The sequence below is a fragment of the Nelumbo nucifera genome, chromosome 4, assembly GCF_055504915.1.
Source record: "Nelumbo nucifera cultivar China Antique chromosome 4, China Antique-T2T, whole genome shotgun sequence".
NCBI classification, from domain to species: domain Eukaryota; kingdom Viridiplantae; phylum Streptophyta; class Magnoliopsida; order Proteales; family Nelumbonaceae; genus Nelumbo; species Nelumbo nucifera.
Genome location: NC_142652.1, coordinates 9,269,005 through 9,290,661, shown reverse-complemented (window position 1 = coordinate 9,290,661; position 21,657 = coordinate 9,269,005). Strand labels below are relative to the sequence as shown.

At 38.4% G+C, this 21,657-nt stretch overlaps 2 protein-coding genes and 1 pseudogene across 3 annotated transcripts; 2 read left to right on the top strand and 1 right to left on the bottom strand.

Annotated features, from left to right (window-relative positions):
• Window positions 1–886: 886 nt before the first annotated feature.
• On the top strand, window positions 887–3,518 carry LOC104591475 (cyclin-dependent protein kinase inhibitor SMR6). The gene is made up of 2 exons (XM_010250316.3): window positions 887–1,626; window positions 2,864–3,518. Exons 1-2 carry the CDS (start codon window positions 1,319–1,321, stop codon window positions 2,979–2,981), a joined length of 426 nt encoding a protein of 141 aa, XP_010248618.2. The 5' UTR covers window positions 887–1,318; the 3' UTR covers window positions 2,982–3,518.
• A 2,587-nt stretch (window positions 3,519–6,105) lies between these two features.
• LOC104591476 (histone deacetylase 6) lies at window positions 6,106–14,810 on the bottom strand. 2 transcript variants are annotated; one of them, XM_010250317.3, is made up of 6 exons: window positions 13,977–14,810; window positions 12,545–12,985; window positions 12,297–12,439; window positions 7,938–8,028; window positions 7,701–7,828; window positions 6,106–6,527 (listed from the first exon to the last, which is right to left on the bottom strand). In XM_010250317.3, the coding sequence occupies exons 1-6, from the start codon at window positions 14,514–14,516 to the stop codon at window positions 6,476–6,478; spliced, it is 1,395 nt and encodes a 464-aa protein (XP_010248619.1). In that variant the 5' UTR covers window positions 14,517–14,810; the 3' UTR covers window positions 6,106–6,475. The 2 variants fall into 2 exon arrangements, with proteins under 2 accessions (XP_010248619.1, XP_010248621.1); XM_010250319.3 differs by lacking the exons at window positions 6,106–6,527; window positions 7,701–7,828 and adding an exon at window positions 8,531–8,682.
• Window positions 14,811–14,984: 174 nt separating this feature from the next.
• Window positions 14,985–17,051, top strand: LOC148792006 (uncharacterized; annotated as a pseudogene).
• Window positions 17,052–21,657: the final 4,606 nt, after the last annotated feature.

The window sequence follows — 21,657 nt, the reverse complement described above, 5'->3', positions numbered from 1 at the left end:
TGGGAAAAAATGAAAAGGAATATTCTTCCCAATTGGGTCATCTAAATCTCTATCACAAAATCCCATCTTTTAAGCCACGTGGATGGGTGACGTGGCTAATCTGGGCTTTGCAATTGGTCAGGCAATATTCTAGATTCCAGCTTCCAAGTTCTTGGCATGGTTTTTTTCTCTTCAATTCGATGGAAGAACAACGGGTGAAAAGGCTTCTCTTTTTCACAAGGGAAGGGAGGGGACTAGTAGTCTAGTACTGATGAGCTAAAGCTTTCCTCCACAATCCACATGAGAATTTAGAATTTGGTGTGAAGAACAAATGAATCCTTTTGGGTCTCCACCTCTAGATTGTCTGGGATATACTTTCCACCTTGTCTTCCTTTATACTTGAGGAGTTCCCTTCTAGTTATTCTTACCCCTTTTCTCTTAAATTCTGGGCATAATCCTGTAGGGCCGCCCATAGAGTGAAATTTGCCACGTAAGGTGTAAGGAGTAGGGAACTTGTAGGGGCCCCACCACCAAAGTTAGCCATTGGATCCTCCATGCTGGAGCCTGGAGCCTTGATGATTGTCACAATGACAAAGAAAAAAAGCTGCTCTTTCCTATCATTCCTACTGAGACTCTTTGGCCCCTGTTTAGTGTATTCTACACTTGCCAGCTAGCAGAGGACGGAACAGATGGACGAGAATGGAAATAAATTGCCAATGCGAGTAGAAATTCGGAAAGCAAACGTGAAAAAGAGGGAAGGAGAGCCGTTAATATAACCGTACCACAAAAATTTGGCGCCAAAACTCAAGTCAATTGCGTCTGCTGCCCGCGGTCAGACAGCAAATTTCACGGGCAGCTTCGCCGCACCTCTCTTTCTTTTTTGGTTCTTTACTTCTTAACTCTCACAATCTTTACTTGTTCTTATTGTTTATTGGCTTCGGCTTCTTTGCTTAGGTCACGGGTTTCCTCGGGTTCTCCTCTCTGCCTCTTATTCTCTGCGTCCTCAGCCGATATATATATACCTCTCTCCCCTTCTCTGCGTCCTCTCTTACTCTTTCTCACAGAGTCCAGCTTCTTAAAAGAGTAAGTAACAGAGGGATAAAGGAAGGCCTTTTGTTTCTTCCCTTTCTTCTACTTCTCGGGCTAAGTTCCTGTTGCTGATTTCTCTGGTTTTTCTGATAAAACCCATATATTTCTTTTCACTTGGGATTGCTCTGTACCTCTTGTTTTATTTGGCTCAGTCGAATAGAAGAAGAGTACTTGCTCCGACTCTGAGGTTTCTTTCTTGTTTCTTGTTTTGTTTTTTCGGTCCAAGGCATCCGTCTTTCTCTAATCGAAGATGGGGTTTCCCGAGAAACCACAAGTAGATGGAGAATCAGAAGGAAAGAAATGGGTCATCGCTGGAATTTCGTTACGAAGTCCTTTGAGATCAATAAGTACGAACCCGAAGGAGGATGGCGATAACGACGATGAGGAATGTTCGACTACTCCCACGGCCTCAGAAGCGAGGATACCAGAGAGGTTGCCGTGCCCGCCGGCTCCAAGGAAGCGTAGGCCTTCTTCAAAGTGTCATATTAACGGCGTTAGGGAGTTCTTCACTCCTCCAGACCTAGAAACTGTATTTATACGCCTTGCCCAGAGAGCCAAGTGAGTCTCGTTGGATGGAGAAGAGAAGTTCGACCGACCTTATTGCTGTTCTTTTTTTCTTTTTGTTTTTCTTTCTCTCTATCTCCTCTCTGTTCTTTGTGATAGAGAGGAGAGCTGATGTACAAAAGCTATAACATATGAAATGGCTTTAGTTTTGGCTCATGAGTTTCTAAGGCAGACTGTATATCTGAGTTCCCTAGGACCAATAGGCCAAACATAGTGTAAAGCTGCAGACTCTATGGAGTAGCACCATTAGCAAAACTAAGTTTGATTGTGTATGATACAACGGAGTTTTGTAGCATACTAGCATTTGCTTGATGTCTTTGAAGATTAATTAGCATATTAGAATTTCCTTTAAGCCTCTCTCTCTCTCTCTCTCTCTCTCTCTCTCTCTGTATCAAATATCAATTGATACAGACTGCCCTACCCCAAGAAAAACCTCTCTAGAGAGAGACTAGCTAGAGAGGAAATAGGGAATGCATATGCAAGTCAATATTCATCTGAGATTCTAACCTAGATGGCCAAAAGTTTGCATAGATATGGAAAAGTAAATCTTTTTTCATGGCTGAGGTGCTCAACTGATGTTTCAAATCTAATTGACTATGACTGAGACAAATCCTATACCGTGTGAAGACCCAGTACCTTTTATGCTCTGGGCTACCCTCAGCCGTATGTCCCACACTCACATGTGTGGCCCACCCACATGATGACATACACTACACCCTCCGACTCCATTGCATGGGAAGGTTCTTTGTGCAATGCTTGTGCGATAATAAAAGACAAACGCATATGGAGTAATGGATTAGAATCCTATGCCAGTGATTGTATGGTACTCTTTCAAGCTTTTAGTTGTATTACACCGCTTGACCAAAATGATTTTGTTTTCCCCCTGCCCTTTTTCTAATGCTAAAATGGTTTAGTTCTGGTTAGATTAGATTGTGATGTATTCAGCGCCCATTTGTTTATAATGGAGTAGACAGGATAAATATTTTGCATGTTCATTGTTCAATCAAGGATTTTTCTTTCATTTTTTATATTAATTTGTTCTTAAAAAGTGACAAGGGGAAGTTCACCTAATCCAGGGCTTTCTCTCTATCTATAATAAAGAAATAAACAAAGATTTGTAGGGAAGAGCATGTTCAGAACAGTTTTGATAACCATAATTAACCAAGTAGTGATTAATTTAATAATGTTGTGATTTGCTCTTACGTGAAACTGAAACTCTTCTTTTTAAAAGGTGGAAGTATACAGGAGAGGAGAGCCAGGAGTCTATCAAAATTCAAAAACACAGGAAAGAAGAGGCAAGAGGCAAGGATACAATAATCCAGGGAGTCTGCATCTATCTAAAGCTTTGACATGCACTGGGTTTTCTCAAGAGAAAACCTTAACCTTCGGTCTATACTCTACACCATTAGCATTAGGGAATGAAGAAGGAAACTGTTGGGTGAAATTCCTGTACAATTAACGGTGTAGGCTGAAGGTTCTTTACTGTTTTGGTCCACTGGCAATTACAACACAAACTTGTGTTGGTTAACTGTCCTCACATTCAATGCTTGTCACCTATGTTTCAGCACCATCTTCAAGTACCAGTGGGGAAAGAAGGAAATCAGTATAAGGGCTCTCGTTTCTGATAAGGCGATTTCTCCTGATCTGAGGTGACAAGTTACGATATCATGTTCATTGAATTGATAATTGAACAGTCATCAGTTAAATAGATAGATAGATAGGGATGCACGGTTCTGTTATTTCCTTCCAATTTCTATGTGTATGGGAAATCTTTGTAGCTAACCCCACACACTGGGGGTGGTGGTGGTGGTTAGTTTTATTGTTCCTGGGACCAGAGCACTAAAATAAATGTGAAAGGAGAGTAGAGTATATCTGTACTAGTAACACTGGTCGTCTCTCAAGTACTTTATATTGGTCAAGACTCGAGAGATAATGTACAATGCCACATCATTGCGTTCGTCAGCTTCCACGACTTTCTCCTTGTAATCAAGCTCAGTTCGGGAAGAGTGCAAATACAAGATTTTGCACTGATCAACCAACTATATTTGTGTTTGCACTCTTCCCAAACTGAGCCCAGAAAGCAAGAAATAAAGCAAGAGATTGATGCATACACATATGTTTACCCTAATTTCGTATAACATTTGCAACGTTTTCATCAACGCCTTGTTGGAGGCTCAAAAAACGAATAGGAGAGGGGAGGAGTGTTTGTTGGGTTGGATGTATATATATAACTTTCAAGTATTTTAGCCTATGGTAGAGACTTGAGACAAGCAATATTCATCAGTAATAAATTAAGTAAGTCTCCTATGAGTATGAAAAGCATGACACATGGGTGTGTCCAGAGTCCAGAGAGGGGACATGACTTCCAAGTTAACTAACCAGGCACATGAAGAAGGGTGGGGGAACTGAGTCTGTGAACATACAAATACAATTAAGAAACACAGTTGCAGGATTTACATGAAACATATTGACATTACAAAGGGGCACAAATAAATGATTAATCTATTGAACTAGGATCCCAACTACCAAGTTAACTAACAGCAGGCACATTTATCATATCATACAATTATACAATACAATAACCCTTTGTATCTGCTAAAACAGCCCAACACTTATTTTCATCTTAGGCTCAGTTCGGAAAGAGTACAAATACAAATTTGTAGAGTGCAAAGCCTCGTATTTTGTATGTATTTGCACAGTACATATTTGTATTTGTACTCCTACCAAACTGAGCCTTAGATGCAATGAGATCGATTATCCATCATCTTAACTAACAGTAACAAGCAGCAACAATCGTTTAACTTTTCACAGGGCGGAAGCAAATTTCAAAGTATTTCTCCATAACCCTTGTGTGGAGGCCTCCATAACGCAAAGCAACTTAACTAACAGTAGGTATAGAAAATCCATACATATCAGTCAGTCCATACATACGGGTATTGGGGAAAAGGCTTTTAAGCTAAGAATGGATTAACCATATGGAGTGAGTAGGTATAGAAAGTTGAACAATAAAGCCTAAAAGAGATAAGATTAAGAAGAGAGAGTGGAGAGGGTACTTAAAAAGGGAAAGAAGATGGATAAAGATGAACCCAAATTTCATTGTCTAATGACATTAGCAAAAGGGAATCCCATGTATGTGCGTAGACAATCACACATGGGCCTGTAAAGGAATCCTAAGGGGAGGCCAAGATTCTCAACTCAAAAGGATTTGGATAATCTCACACACATCCCACCCAGTTTTGTAATGTTGAGTTACCCAAAAATGCATCAGAGAATCAGGATGATGGGATCACCCCAACCCCAAGTCCCTACCCTAAACGCGTTTGCCGTTTGCCCGGGACCTGCCCGTCCTACCCTCTCTCTCTCTCTCTGCCCCCCTTCTTATTTATGTAATAATATATATATATATATATATATATAAAACTTTTGGCGGGAGTGGGAAAAACGAATTTAAGAAAGACTGAACACGATTTCGCGCTAAAAAGAGAACTCCGGGAAAACCGGGGTTGCAACTTGCAACTTGCGACGGCGATCCGGAGGAACGGGTTCAGGCCCTTGAACTTTCGGTCGTATTTCCCTCCTTCCGCCTTGCGGCCTTTGTCTTAGGGCAACAATATGAAATGTCGAATATGCACATGCCCCCATCATCATTCTCTGATTTCTGAATCTGATTCTGACCATTCAACGAAGTGACCAAAATAACCTTGATATCTGTCTTCTTCTTCTTGTATGTCATTGCCAATGCCAATCAAGACTCACTAGTCAAAGTCTCCCCTCTCCCGTAAATAATTGGAGGCACTGAGAGTCTGAGTGTTACAGCTGCAGCTTACATTACACCAGTCCAATTTTGACCTCTTTCACACAAATTGACTCATCATGCAAATCCCTCCTGCATGATTGATGTGATTCTTCCAGTTTTTAACTCAGATCTCAAGCCACGTGGATCACAATTCAAGCATGATAAAAGATGGTGGTGGGGACCCAGACCCACTCCAGCGGAAGATCCAGATCATCGCCACATTTTGAGAAATTGAAAAGCCAGCAGCTCAAAAGTCCAAATCAAACTGATCATATGATTCGGACCATCCAACAGTCATCACTGTATGCCTATGGATATGATAGAATAGAATCAGAAAACAACTCATATGGGCATAATGGGCCAGGCCAAATTGTGAACTGGGTGGCCCATACATAATCCATATTCGGCCTCCCCTGCGTTTCCGGTAGAAATCAAATCACCCAATCAAGTTGCAGTTGGGCAAAAACCAAATAAAGGTCGTATTCAATTCAAGCCAACCAAAATTAGGAAGCCTTTTTAAATGTTCCAAAACACAACTTAATAGGCAGACCGTAGACACTCAACTTTAACTTTAATTCCAAATTGCGCAGAAGCCAGATTTCGTCAGTTGTTATTCCACCTTGCACGCACAAAACTATGGAGAGGAGAGAGAAGGGAAAACAGATTCTAGGTATCTTCTCTAGGTAAAAGTAACGCGTTTCATTTCCCTGTTTTCTTCACTGAATACATTCTATGGTTTTGGTTACTAACAACATGATCCATAATTTTTCAGTCCCAAAGAGACCAAGTGTCAAGGAGCATCAGGTGTATCAAGGTTGGAGGAGTGAGGTATAAGTGGCTTTGACACCCGGAAAAATGCCTACTACCTCCCATGCCCGTGAAAATAGCATCCGAGATTACAGTTATCAATAAGCTCGTTAAGAGAATTTCCAATTGATACTTTGTTGGTATATTCTACTGTTGTGGTATAACACCACCCCAATTTGGGCTGAACATAAAAATATTCCATTTAGAGGCCTGATGGAGCTTCATCCATTCAACTCAGGATCACTGTTCTTCCCCAGTTTTTCTTTCTTCAATAACTTCGTCTTTGACATCTCTGGATTGAAAATCAGAAACAAACTTTCAGGTGAATGAGAATAAAAGCTTGGGGGACTATGTCACTTTGCATCTTAAAATTGTAAAGCTATATCTACCCTCCTTCATGTGGTGAAAATGTAGTCAATGCTTTCAGCAGAACAGGATAACTTATTAAACCTCCACATTTCTAACACACATGCAAAGGTTCCACCAAAAATGCATTAGCACATGTATTCCAACAAAAATAAGCTAATGCCTAGACTAAAACAAATCAACCAGTACCTATGAAATAGTCTCAGTGAGACGTGCATTTTGCTGACAGTGCCAGTTATTTACTGGAGAATTTTATGGAACCTTTTACTTTTTCAATAGTGAAGACCATGGTGCTTGGCAATGGTCAATCTAGAAACCCCTTGCACATTTAAGACACATGGTCCATCAAATAAGCACGTTTCTCCAAAATGGTTTTTCTTTTTTATAAATAAAATAGTTTTTCCATTGTTTAATTGTTTTAATTGATGAAACTAATGAAGGATTAAATGTAAAATTAAGCTTAAGGATAAATGCCTTAGAAACAAGAGGTTTTAAATAAGGACTAAAACAGAGTATATGACATGTAAATTTAATAATACTAGGAGTGTAAATCAAGATACACTTAGGATTGGAGACCAAGAGAAAACTCAATGTGGCCATTTGTGGTACCTTAGTTCTACAATTCATAACAAGGGAGAGATTGAGGATGTCAACCAAAGAATTAGAGCAGGATGAGCAAAATGGAAGGGTGCATCTGTACTTTTATGTGAATGTGATAGGCAAATACCACTATGATTAAAAAGAAAATTCTATAAAACAGTTGTAAGGCCAGCTATGTTGTATGGAGCGAGTATTGGGCAGTTAAGAAACAACACGGGTAGAAGAAGTGATCTGTTACACATTGAAGGGGATAGAAGAGCTCGGGGTAGATCAAAAAGGACATGGATAGAAGTAGTAAAAAATGACTTAAGCACTTGTAATTTAACAGTGGATATGGCTTTAAATAGAAATGATTGGCGAAACAGGATTCATGTAGCCGACGCCATATAGTTAGGATAAAGCATGGATGAATCATCATCATCATTATTTTTTTTGGCAAGAGTTGTTACTACAATTATTTTGGCATCATATTGTTGTATGGTCAAAACACAGTAAATACCTCATGCCCTGATCAACAATGTTTAAGTTGTCATGTCGACGAGGCTTTTCATCCTCTTCAGATTCAGACCCATAATCTTCACCATTCCAAATGCGACATTTTGGCCTTTGATCCATACCCTCTTTTCCCTATTTCCAACCAAGATAAGCAAAGATCGGAACCAAGAAAAACAAAGGGAAAGGGGAAGAAATATATACCTTCCCTGAAAGCAATTCAATTTGGTAACAGGGTACACACCTCATCTGGAACTTGGGTACTGGGAGGCTGTGCCTGAAACTGTACACTGGGAGCATGTTGTATTCTTGAAAGGTGTTCCAACAGTATATTTCTGCAAAAATACATATCGGAAATATTTTAGAATAAATAAAGGTTATAGAAAAGCAGATTCATCTGCTTTCCCACCTCCCATTTGCACCACTCTGTTTGTAATGCAATTCTATTTGCACTAGTACAAATGCATGGGAATGCAAATCAGAAAATTATAAATTTCAATTCATTTTTGCTTCAGGATTTACTTAATTTTGCTTCAGGTTCTATTTTGATTCATGTGCACTGGGAATAAACAAAATAAAGTAAAATCCATATAAAAATCAAATCCAAAATTTGACTGATCAGAAAAAAACTTTGGAGTCAACTCATTCCATACTTTTGCACCAATGCAAATGAAATTGCATTGCAAACAAACAAGGCCAAAAGAGAAGAAACCATGCATTGAAATTTCCTACTTTCATGCACCTCCTGTGAGGACACAGAACCTATGGATGGGTCTGCAGCCCCACAATTTGCTGCTTGCCTTATGTTTTAAGATCCTGAATACACTGGTATCCCACCTAAATTAGTCATCTGACTTGAAATGGTTACAATCTCTGCTGCTTGCTAATTTTGTGCTAGCTGATCCAGTAATATGGCCCATCTGATGCTTGAAATATGGAACAGCTTAAAAGTTATGGTAGCCCCAGACACATCCACAGGCTCTACGTCCCTAAATCAGAGTTTTAGCCCAATGAAAATAGATGATCATAGGAACAAATCAGATCTGTATATCAACATCAGTAAAATGAATAAAATCCAAGACACATCTCGACAATAAGAAATCCTTCAATAATAACTTATGAGCTATAAAATGTATGGAGGTCAGGTAATAATTTTTTGATGCAGAACTAGTTTGGAAAGCTACATCAAGGGCATGGTGTATGTATAATTAGTACAAAATTAAACTATTTGTTTTTTGTATCTTCGAAGTATCAATTTTAGATGGCATAACATCAAGGGCATGGTGTATGCATGGTCTTGTCAGTTTGCCAACATAGCTCCATTTGCCCATCATAAAGCAGCATCAATAAATTAATTAACATCTGCAATTTTTTTGGAACAGTAAACAACTCCTACAATTTTAATAAATGATAAAAGTTCTAAATAATGCATTTTTCTTTGTTGAAAAAATATTCTTCCAGATAGGGGTGTAAACAGTATTCGACTATCTGATTCCGAATTCGATATCCGACGTAATTGAATCGAATTCGAATTCGTGTTGATTCGATTTGATTAAAATTCGAATTCAATTAATTATATACATTTAATATATATTAATAATAAATATAATAAAATATAAGAGTTATATCAATTTAAACTTAAAGTCTTAAGGAGGGGTCATGTCCATCATAAACAAGCTGACATCTTAGCTGCAATGATGTCACCTACACCTACTGACCTACTCGAGTGGTCATTCTCGATAACCCTTCCTCTCTCTCTCTCTCATCCTTTCCTCTCCCTCTTTTAAGTTTTAATTTCATTCTTCTTCCTCCTCTTCTCTTCCTCTCTCTCCCTCTGTCTCTTTTATTCCCAATCTTTGCAAGCTGTGAGCACCGATGGCAGCATCAGTGATAGCAGTCGAGCACCGGTCACCGGACACTACCATCTCCTTCGCCGCTGCTCAAGCTCAAGCTCAATGCCTCAAGGCCCTCAACTGTCCAGCATCACCGGTCATTGTGCTGCAACAGTCCAGCATCACTGGCCAACACTGCTCACTAGTCACTACCATCGCATTTGCACTGCCGGGAACCCACGACTGCCGTTGTCACACACTCACACTTGGCCCACCGCCAGGAACCCACGACTGCCGCCATCCATCCCCTGCCTCTTTTCTCAAGCTAATCACTTGCTTTTCTTTGCAAACTCAGTCATTTAAGATTCTAGGCCTCATACCGGTTGAATTCGAATCAATTTGAATATTCGATTTAATAATCGAATTCGAATTGAAACATTCGATATCCGTCAGATATCGAATCGAATTCGAATATTGTTTTTTATAATCGATTTCGAATTCGAATCTAGCCTGATTCGATTCGAATTCGATCCATTTACAGGCCTACTTCCAGACATGCATATGTATATAAAAAAAGTTCAAATACTAACTCTTTCATGGGAAAAAGTTGCATCTCTTAACATACCAACCATAAGAAGTAGAATATCCTTATATTCTGATTTTGTTGTCTTGATTACAGTCCAAGTGGCACACCGGATGAGAATAGAGGAGTTCAGGGAACTTATCGTTGGTGATATCATGAAGACATGGTATAACATGGCATCAATGTTAACAAAAGAGCAAAACCTTGCTTATCTTGGTCTTCTAAATGTTACCAAACTCAATTTCAATGGCTGCTGCATTGGGAACCCACGAAGCTAAGGAATAGATGGAGCATTTACAAATCAGAATTGAAAAGTTTTGACGGTCCACTCAGGCCCTATAGGGGAGAGAGACTCTAAGCAAGTTGATATCACTTATACAAGGGTTATGGTTCTTCAGCTTCTCATTTGGATAGACAATTTTGGAGGTAGAAGAAGATTCTCAGCTGGTAAGGATACATTCTCAACGCAAGGCGCCAACCAGTTGGTTGGTAAGATCTCCTGCTGGTCGTAGCGGAGACTTGGGATCGAATCCCGCCTGCACCTGGGTTGGGAGGGTTATGGTCGGGGGATAGGCTACCCCCCGTTGTGTAGCCCTTCAAAAAAATATTAAAAAAAAAAAAAAAGATGCATCCTCAGCATTTAATTAGACAAGCAAGATATACAGCCTATAGAATGAAAAAAGCCATTTGGATGTGTTAGGTGATTTGCTAATGTACATGCATATTCCTTGCCAAGAGAAGGGGTAAATCAAGCTGAATTGTGTTGAGGGGTCTGCCCTAGATACATATACTAACAGGAGGCATAGGTCATGGGCTTCTTTGCACAGTTATTCTCCCTTTATCAAGACCGTTCAAGCTGTTGTACCTTACTAAATGCTATCTATCTATTTTAGTAAAAGCATTTTGATCTTTAAACATGTTGTTCATATATTAAATGCCTCAAGATTTTAGTAAATAATGCTGAAGCACAAAAGCAACACAGCTAATAGCATGTTGCACAATGGTTGGGTTGCTCCATCGTGACCTGGGTGACTAGGATTCAAATCTTGGACACAGCCTTTCTATATGTGCAGGGGTAATGCTGCATACATCTGTCCCTCCCCAGACCCCACATTGGCGGGAGACTATTCCTTATCTATTTTCTGCACCTAGCTCCTAGCACTTGAGCAAATGGATGAGTCAACCCTAACAAAATAAATAAAACAACGAAAAGTAGAATAAGGAGAATTATTTTCTCATTTTACAAAAGCATCAAAGAAGGCACCACATACAATGGCTCTTTAACCTACATATGATAGAAAACAAACTAAATATAGTTTCTAAAAAGGTTTTAAGTAGACTAAATAAATCATTTTCTAGTAAGGGCTTTAAAACAAGTGTTCCATGAACCAAAAAGAGATTGTATAAAGTCTAATTTTCCTTTAAAAAACAAAAAAAAAAAAAGAAAGTAGCCATAAATGTACAAAGATCCTGGAATGAATTGGACTAGCATATTAAATAAGCCAAAATTCCTGAACCCAGATCTCCTGCAAGCAAAACTTCTGTGCACATTGCATGCAGTCACACATTGGGAATATCTCCGAACATGTATGTTAAACTCACGGGGAGATGTTCCCAATGTGTGGTTGGATTCCCATGCTTTCAGAGTGTGTACAGAGTTTTTGCTTGAAGGGAATCTCGTCTCAAAACTCCTAGACTCAAAGTTGAAACTCTGGCATAATATTTTTTCAGCATTCAAACTTCAAAACTGCTCTAATATATTATATCAGCTCATCCACATAACAAGAAATTTTGAGCTATAACTGCAGGGCCACAAGTTGCTGTTTTAGCAACAGCATTCTCATCATCCAATACCAGAATGACATAACATGTGGATATGCATCTCAATCATTTGATGGAAACTAACATGCATGAATAGATGTTGAAAACATGAAGACATTATAAACTTCTCTAGTGAGTCATGAAAATTTTGAATGGGCCAAGCCCAAAGCCCAAGTGCAAAGCAGTGTAAAATCTTCATGGCCGAGCCTGAAGCCCTGCCCGTGAACAGGTCTATGTAGAATCGATGGTTTGATTTGACTACAGGCTATTACAACATCATTCAATTTTTGTAGTGCAAACTCCAGGGACCAGTATAGTGAACTATAACATGGCCAAAAACAACAGTAAAATATTACTTGAAGCTTACCTCATTTTTTCCAAATCTTTTGATGAGTTTTGATTCTCCATGTTGCTCGGTTCAACATGAAGAGTATAGTCAGGACCAAAGTACTCGTAATATTCATTGTATGGCAGTTTGTTTTCAGGTTCCACCCCAACTGCAACTGCAGTCTGAGCAAGATAACAGATAAAAACCCAGAAAGTTTAGATTTCAAGACCAGCCAGATCATAAACAAACGCTAGAGAAGCTGAAGAGCAGCGACGGGCAGAAAATACCTCATAACACCAGCAGCGAGCAACATTACGGATTGTATATCCTCCTCCACCCAAGACCATCAGAGGAACATTGAATGATCTGAGAAAGCGAAGACAGTCTGCATGACCCTTCACAGACAAGTTGAAGCAACCCAACCTGTCACCTGACAATGAATCGGCACCACATTGGAGAACAACCACATCTGGCTGATAAACCTCCATGACTTTATGAATGATTGGCCGAAATAGACCACGAAAGCTCTCATCATCCATTCCATCATTTAGTGGGACATTCATGGCATAGTATTTTCCAGGGCCTGCTCCGATATCCTTAAGATGCCCAGTCCCGGGAAAGTAGTCCCCAAATTTATGGAAAGACACAGTCATGACTCTATCAGTGGTGAAAAATGCTTCCTCAACACCATCTCCATGGTGAATGTCAATGTCTACATACAGTACACGCTGCTCAATAGAATGGAATGGATCAAATAAATAATTGCCATCCACATGTACAAAGTTGATATCTAAAAAGCAGATAAGTATCAAATTCGTTGTTTATAAGCTGATATTAGAGAATAAAATATCAGGAAGAAAAAGTGAGGATTTCACAATTGATATCCTATCCATATACACTACATATAACGCGCTAGACCATCACTCCACATTTAAAACAAGCAACACCCAAACAGCTACAGGTTCATTCTACTGACCTAATTATGAACCTAAAGTTACTGTACTCTTGAATTCAGTGAACCCCAAATTATGTAGATTGAACAGAAATCATTTCCAAAAGGATGCATTTGCTTCATGCCCCAGAAAATTATATTTGTAGTTTATATAAAACTAAATTTAGAGATGATATGGGCATCTATGATGTTTCCCAACATGGATCTCACCATTCAAACTCAGATGTACTGAGAGTTCCAGGTAAAATAAGGGGGGAAAGGCAGCCTTCAGCAAATCATATAAGAACAAAATTGTAAACAATCCCTTTGAGGAAAATATCAAAGAAAGGCACGGTAGACAAAGGAATACCCAGAAATATAACTAGTAAATATTTACCGAGAAATGACTCACCAAACAAATGGTTGCCAAATAAAGAAAAAGGTATAGATAAAAATACAGAGAAATCAAAAACACGAAAAAGCAACCCAAAAAAGAAAATAGAAAACGTACATATGTATAACAAATCATCCCAATAAAAAAATTAAAAAAAAAAGATTAATAACACAAATGGTACAAATAACCAAATACGGAAGCATGAAGCCATGAACTACAGAGCTAAAAAATAAATAAATAAATAAGGATCAAAACAAACAGAGAGGAGAAAACCCAAAAATAACAAAAAAAAAAGAAAATGGAAAATAAAAAGAGAAAAATGCAATAATTTCAGCTACGCAAACTTAGGACGGGAGAGAAAAAGGAAAAAAAAAACAATAAATGACTTTCTTACCCTGTGCACCTTGAGAAGCTCAAGAATCCCCAGCACTATATCGTTGACATAACAGAAACCAGAAGCCTCACTCTTCTTTGCGTGATGCAGCCCACCCGCCCAATTCAAAGCAATATCTGCATCCCCGCGGTTTAACTTAACGGCGGCACCGATGGATCCCCCGGCCGAGGCCTGGCAGAATGGGAATAAGCCATCGAACACGGGACAGTCTTCACCCACGTTGAAGCGCTTGAGGTGGCGGGAGTGTGTGTGATCGTGAAGAGTTTCGGGTGTTACGGATGCGAGGAATTCGACGTAGTCATCGGAGTGGAACCGCCGGATGTCGTCGGGGCCGGCGGGGTAAGGCCGGTTGACCTCCATCCGGCGATGCAGAGAGTAGTGTACTATGAGGTTGTGGGCCATACGAATGCGGTGGGGCTTCATTGGGTGGCCCTGTCCGTAGTAGTAATCTCCGATTGAAGGCTCGTAGAAGTAGCACACCCTTCGCTTCTTGGCGTCTGGTCCTCCTGGGAGAGACGCGCTCCCAGAGGCATCCTCCATCGTCTTCTCTCTCTTCTCTCTCTCTCTCTCGCGCGCGCGCGAGCTTAGATTCAGAGACTCAGTGAGAGAGACACTAGAGTAGAGAAGAAAGAACCGAATAAATGCGGGAGCAAGAGGGCTTCTGTAGCGGAGTGCACGTTAAGATCGTGTCAACCGTTGCTAAAATGCGCCTTAGTTGCTAAGGAGGGCCTCTTTCCTACGGGTGCATTGGAGGGAAAGAATACAAGAGAAGCAGCACTTGAGTAGGATCAGTAGTAAACTAAACCAGTCTCCTTCGTCATTTCATTACCATTTACCACGGAGAGAAGAGATGAAGAATCAATCGATCAAGTACAAGTGTAGAAGCGAGCAAATCGGGTCTTCGAGATTCGAGTCGGATTATTTTATTGGGAAATTACAAAGACCCCGCTTGTACACAAATACCGTGCACAATTTTTTGCAACAAACACCCTCTAAACTTTTACGTATGTAACGAAAGACGTTAAATCATCAAAGTACCCCATTAATCTTTCTCTATTTTCTTTTCATTGTCATTCTCTCTTAAAAACATCACTGACCAAAAAACCTTTAAACGTAATTGTTCATTCACCGCATCAAAGTAACAGAAACACCGCCACTGCCACCTCCTCCTCCACTCCCACCGTGACGGGAATAATAACAATCGGAACAAACATCCCCACGGCCACCTCCGGCTGACCTACATTACCAACAAATAGGGGTGTCTGTTCGTTCACTCCCTTCTCGGCATCATACAAGAAACCAGCGAATAGGGCAGAGAAGATTGCCCAACTCCGACTTCTACCATTAACAATGCTGGTAGTAGGCCCCAGAATCTGCAATTACACCGGCTTCTACTGTGATCACCCACTGGACGACAAAAACGCAAGGAAGTTCTTGGTGTTGATTTCAATGGTTACCACTACAAAAACAACAATGTCTCCACAAACACCATCCAACAACACACATAAAGAATCAGACCCTTCTAAGCTCCATCCTTCGCTGGTTACAAAATATGAGGAAGTTGTTCAAAATGCAGAGATGTTCACTGAAACACTGAAGGATCTTCACAGGTCTTTGGGAACTAAGTTTATGGTACCTACCATGTGTGGGAAGTCTCTAGATTTACATCGACTTTTTGTGGAGGTTACATCACAGATTCACAGGGTGGTCTTGAGGAGGTTATAAGAGATCGCAAATGGAGAAATGTCATTACCGTTTTCAATTTCCTAAGCACCCTTACCCTTACCAACGCATCCTTTGTATTGTACAAGTACTACATTACATATTCATTGCTTCACCATTATGAACAGCTGTATTTCTTTCGTAAAAACAACCCTTCAATCCAGGCATATGATTTATTGGTAGCCAAAAGCCCTGTCGATTGCAGAGGGGCCACACCATCTACTTGTGAGAAACAAACCACCACAAAATTGGTTAGCAAAAACTTCAAAATTGAGTGCTGGTTGTCGGGTTACACGGATAATCTATGGAAATTTGACAATGGATATTTAGGCTATGTTTGGTTCAATTTTCATTCATTTTTATTTTTACCTGTGATGAAATTTTAAAATTGATAAGAATGGGTAAAAATCAGTAGAATGGGAAAATACTGTTATGAACCAAACACTTTTTTCCTAAAAATGAATTGCTTTCAGACTAACAAGTGTCTTATATTGCTTGTTTTCATTCTTCAAAAAAAAAAAAAAAATGAAAAACTGTGCCAGTATTCATAAACCGCCAGCCTAGGTCCCCAAAACTGTTGGCATAGATGTTTTATAAAAGTGCTTTCATAAAAAAGTACTTCCACAAAAGTGCTTTTATAAAAGTATTTTCGTAAAAGTGCTTTTCATAGAAGTGTTGTTGTAAAAAGTGCTTTCGTAAAAGTGTTGTTGTAAAAAGTGATTTCATGAAAGTGTTTTTTATAAGTACTTTTATAAAAGTGCTTTCATAAAAGTGATTTCGTAAAAGTGCTTTTGTAAAAGTACTTTTCATAAATTTATTTTTATAAAAGTGATTTCGTAAAAGTGCTTTCACAAAAGTACTTTTATAAAAATACTTTCGTAAAAGTACTTTTATAAAAGTGTTTTTGTAAAAGTACTTTTATAAAAGTGTTTTTGTAAAAGTGCTTTCACGAAAGTAAATATCTATGGTAGTAGTTTTGTAGGCAAAATTTCCTCAAAGAATGAAAATGAACAAGATGGGGCATGATTATTTTTCATTCTACAAGATACTCAATTTTTGTTCTATGGGGCTGATTTTTCATTCTAAAAAGAATATAACCCATGGCAAGAATTCTGTAACCAAGCACTGTAATGTTATTCATTATTGCCTACAATAAGCAAGAATTAAAAAAAGAAATGAGGCCCAGAACAGTAAACCAAACATGGCCTTAGTGATTGTGAGTTTAGGTCCTATTAAGCTTAAAGTGTCATGTATGATGTTCCTCCTGAGTTACAGATGTCTCTAATTTCTAGTACTTCAATTGTGATGTCCTGGGGCACTAATACTTCAACTGTACCTCCTCGTCGGCAATAGAAAAGATCCAGGCTGGCATTGAAGGATCCCTCTCATCCTAAACCAAACAGGAGTGGTTATAATTTTTTTTTACTGAACATTATTCTCGACTAAAGCCTCTACACCATGGGCAAGAAAAAGCCATCAGCAAGAAGATTGGACACCTATGAAGGAAACTGACTGAGACTGAAAAACGGGGTTTATCAGGAGAAAGGAGTGTAGCATAAAGAGAGATATTATAGCAAAATTTTGGAGTGCAGAAAATTATCAAATGCTTGAAAACCTCAATATATCTGAGATCCTTTTCCTAAGGTTATTGATTTTTCTTCATATCTATGTTTTCTGGCATCACCCCGTGCAGATTGTGCCAATGGCATGTACCCATTCATCAAGGTGTTGGAATGAGAGGGAATTAGGAGGCAACCTCCTGCAATTTATTTATAGAAATGATTACACCATTGTCACACATTTAGGGAATAATATTTGTAGGTCTCTCTCTAAGTGCATATACACAAACACTAAATTTGCTGATCTGCAACTATAAGGGATTTTCTATTTAGGCTCCTGAATAAGGGAATGTTTGGAATCGTAGTTGTTTTTTGAAAAAACGGTATTACGTCGGATCCATATAGGCATTTCAACAAATGCACATGTATCTTATTGTTTGATTCAGCCAATTATTAAAAAATCGGGCATGCCTCAAAAATTGGGATTCCGCCGATGTATGAAATGTCAAATCAGTGAATCGTTTCCTTCAACAGTTGACTGATGTATCCTATTATGGTTGCTTACCTGTCAGCACATACATGAAAAACAGTGATGAAAATCTCCTATCCAAATAGTATAGTATTGCTCACTGTCTACATGGTAGAAGCGTTTTTTTGTGAAAAACGAGTCTTGAAAGCATAAACGTTTTTCCTTGAAAATCTGTCTCAAAAAGCACCCACACTTCCAAACACCATGTAACTTGCCATCTGACTCACCTCCTCCAGCTAACTCAATTTTCATTTAATAACTTGGCCGATTCAGAAGGCACAGTTGGTGGAGGTGCTTTTTTTAAATAACCAGTTATCCAGTTGCCTCCCCTACGAGATTAGTTTGCTGAGATCAGCGATAGTGTCCAATGTAGGGAACAATCTTTCGACAGTACCCATTCCTTAACACCAGAATGTGCAGCTTCTCAACAGCAGATATTGATTGCAGAAACAAACATCTTGTAAAGACGTCATGGAGCAAAAGTAAATGGGATGAAGATCACAGTAGAAAAGGAGAAAAAAGGTAAATTAGAAAAGGATATTTTAGGTATTTAGAAAATTTTAAACAGTCAGGTGAGAATTTTTCTTGGAGAACTGACGGAAGGCAAATGAAGAGAGTCTTTTCTAACAGTCAAAGTTCAGGAAGATGTTTGTCCCAAAAAATAGTGTAGGGTCTTTGTCACTGACCTTATAATAAAGAGAGTCTTTCTAATTTACCCTATTTTATTTATAACTGATCAGGAATTTACATCTACGCCCAAAATACATCTCAACTTTATATTAAAAACATTTTCCAATGACAAGCACGAGATGCTCCCAATACACGCTCAAATGTGCATACGAGGCGCCTAATGGGCGGGCCCTGTGATCTCGAAAAGAAGCCCCACGGTAACAGATCAGAGCATTGGTGCGGCCGCGCGGGAATCTCCGTCTCCTGCTTGACTGACACGTATTCCCACCAGAGACATACATCCCACATCCACATGTCTATTGGATCCATATCCATTCTGTTTTGATTCATGGACCCCATCAAGGTGAACCCCATGGATATCCAAGATCCTGTAACGCGGTCGGAATCATTCAGAAAAATCCGAATCCGATCCTATTTATTAAATCTTGGCATCTTGCATCAAATTAGATCCGAAATTCGGAATTGAATCCCAAGGGATTTGGATTTAATTCAATTTTACTTTAATTTTTAAATACAAAAAAATAAAAAAGATAATTCCTTCTAAACTTTTATATATAATAAATTAATGTAAATTCATATTGAATTTTAGTATATATAAATTTATATATAACATAAATTATAAAAATATATTTTTTATAATTTTAAATATTATAATATATATTATATATATTTTTTAAAATTAATAAATATTTTAATATAATTAGATTGGATAGTCAAATCCAAATCCAATCCAATTGCATAAATACATCATTTGAATCTAATCGCATGTTAAATCAGACCTTGGATTTTAATGTATTTGACCCACTGAGGAGAAGTGTATATTTGATCCACTTAGAAATATATGGAACAATTCAAATGACTCAACCTGCTGATTGGTGAAATATTGTGGTTTAGGCTCAGTTTGGTAAGAGTACGAATATAAATATACAAAATAATACAAAATATAAGGTTTTGCATTCTACATTTTTGTATTTATACTCCTTCCAAACTGAGCCTATAAACAAAACCTTAAGGGAATAAAACATAAAACTGCTAGTGATTCTACTTGTATCACTAAGATTGTATTTGGTTTGAAAGAAAAGGTAGGGAAAGGAAGGGAAAGAGGTAGGGAAATCTATACAAACCTTGTATAATTATCCTATATTTTCCATCTTTTCCCTATTTTTTCTTTCAAACCAAACACAGCCTAAAAGATTTTCAGGACATGGAAATATTAGATATGCTTCGCCCTCCTATCACAATTCACGAGGAACTATAAATTTAGCATCTCAAATCTTGAATATGGGGCCGTTTGGGAGGGGCTGAAGTTTTGATTAAAATGCTTTGAGTGAACTGCTTCAATGAAAAATCCTACTCTGATTAAAAGACAGTTGTTTTGGGCTTTCGGGGCTTTTCACCAAACATAACATATGGGCTGTCTAGGTAAAGCCCACTTCATAAAGCCAGAAGCCGCAACCTGAAATCCCTCCCAAATGGGCACTACATTTAAATGTGCAACTTAGGCTGGGCTTAATTCCAAGTTTCCAACCTCAACTGCTAAGCATTTTGTAAGGCGTGGAAGAAAACCCATTTATACACTAAAAACGCTTTATTTTAGGAAAGAAGCAGAATTTTTCTCTTTTTTCTTTTAATTCTAATCATAAGCTTAGCAAAAATTATTTTATTAGTTAAAATTGATACAAATTAATAAAAATATAATTTAATGAAAATCAATAATTTTTGTAATTTAACTTACTAAAGGTAAATCTCCCTCTCCCTGATCCCTTTTAGATTATTTTATTCATTTAATTTTATTAGACAATACATAACCCAAAAATGACTCCAAGATGGATATAATTCAGTTTGGCCTAATTATAAATGTCCTAAAACTCTTACTAAATATCACTTAACAAAGTCTGTGCATTACATTTAAGAGAAACAAAATTAATAAAAATAATAAAAATTAAAATAAATAATAAAAATCATCACAAATTTATTTGACAACATATATAATCCAAAAATAATTTGCGTGGAACTTAATACCACTTGGCTCAATTCATATTGTCATGAGGCTCCTATCACAATTTTTTAAGAACATCCGTGCAAGGCATGAGATGTACCATTATATGGAAGAAAAACTAGTCAGACGGCCCACAACTAGCACCCATGACCCATCCCCCAGCCAGAACAAGGCAGAGGCATTCAGCCAAGACAGGAGGAACCAGACCACATTATCGCCGGGAAGGATTCCTCACTCCTCTGAACGAAACTGGGTCAGTGGCATTCCCGACCAGCTGGCTCCTATAGAAGTACGGATTATAGATCCCGCAAAAAAGGCCAGAGTTTACATCGGCATCCCACATCACATTCCAACCATGTATTGAAAACATCTTTCACTGATAAATATTATGGGAGATGTTCTCAATTCACGCTGAGATATGTATGCGAGGCGCTGATGCGATCTTATTACTACTCTCAATGACCATGTAATAGTGGAAAAGTTTATCTAGTTTAGGCCCAAAAAGAACTGCATTTATAGGCCCCGTCACTTTTTGTACAATTGTATGTGAATGAAATTTAAACAAAAACCCACCTCAAGCCCATATAAGCAACTAATGATTCATGGGTTTGTAGAGTTGACAGTCTCTATCGATATCAAAATCACATATTTTCTTTGGAAGGATGCTAATTTGAGCAAGGTTTAGCGGATGGCTTTGATTGTTCAGCGGACTGTGGAATTAATGATAAGATTTTATGTCTTGTGGCCTGTACCTTTTATAGTAGGTAGGGCTCATGAATTTGTTACTGGCGTAGAAGTAGAAACTCGTCATTAATTTCAGTTAATCCGAATTCTGCTAATTTAGTGTGTGAGATCTAATTTCGCCATTGCTTTTGCTTTTACACGTGTCAATGTCAAGTGCATTTATGTCCTTTCATATAAGGGTATTTCTGTAATCACATCACTTTACATGGACACATTTAATGTGGCTGTGTGGGGTGCAACTCAACTTGGCCGAGATAGGGTTAAGCGTTCATGTATCAGAATTGCAGCTCTCTGTACACATGTAAAATATCTGCCACGAAACAAGAAGAGAAACACTTCTGATCCGGTCCAGTTTTTATGTTTTAAAGTAAGAAAAAGATGAAAAGAGCAATCACATCAGGAAAAAAACATGAAATGGTAGGGGAGCTGATTTGGAGG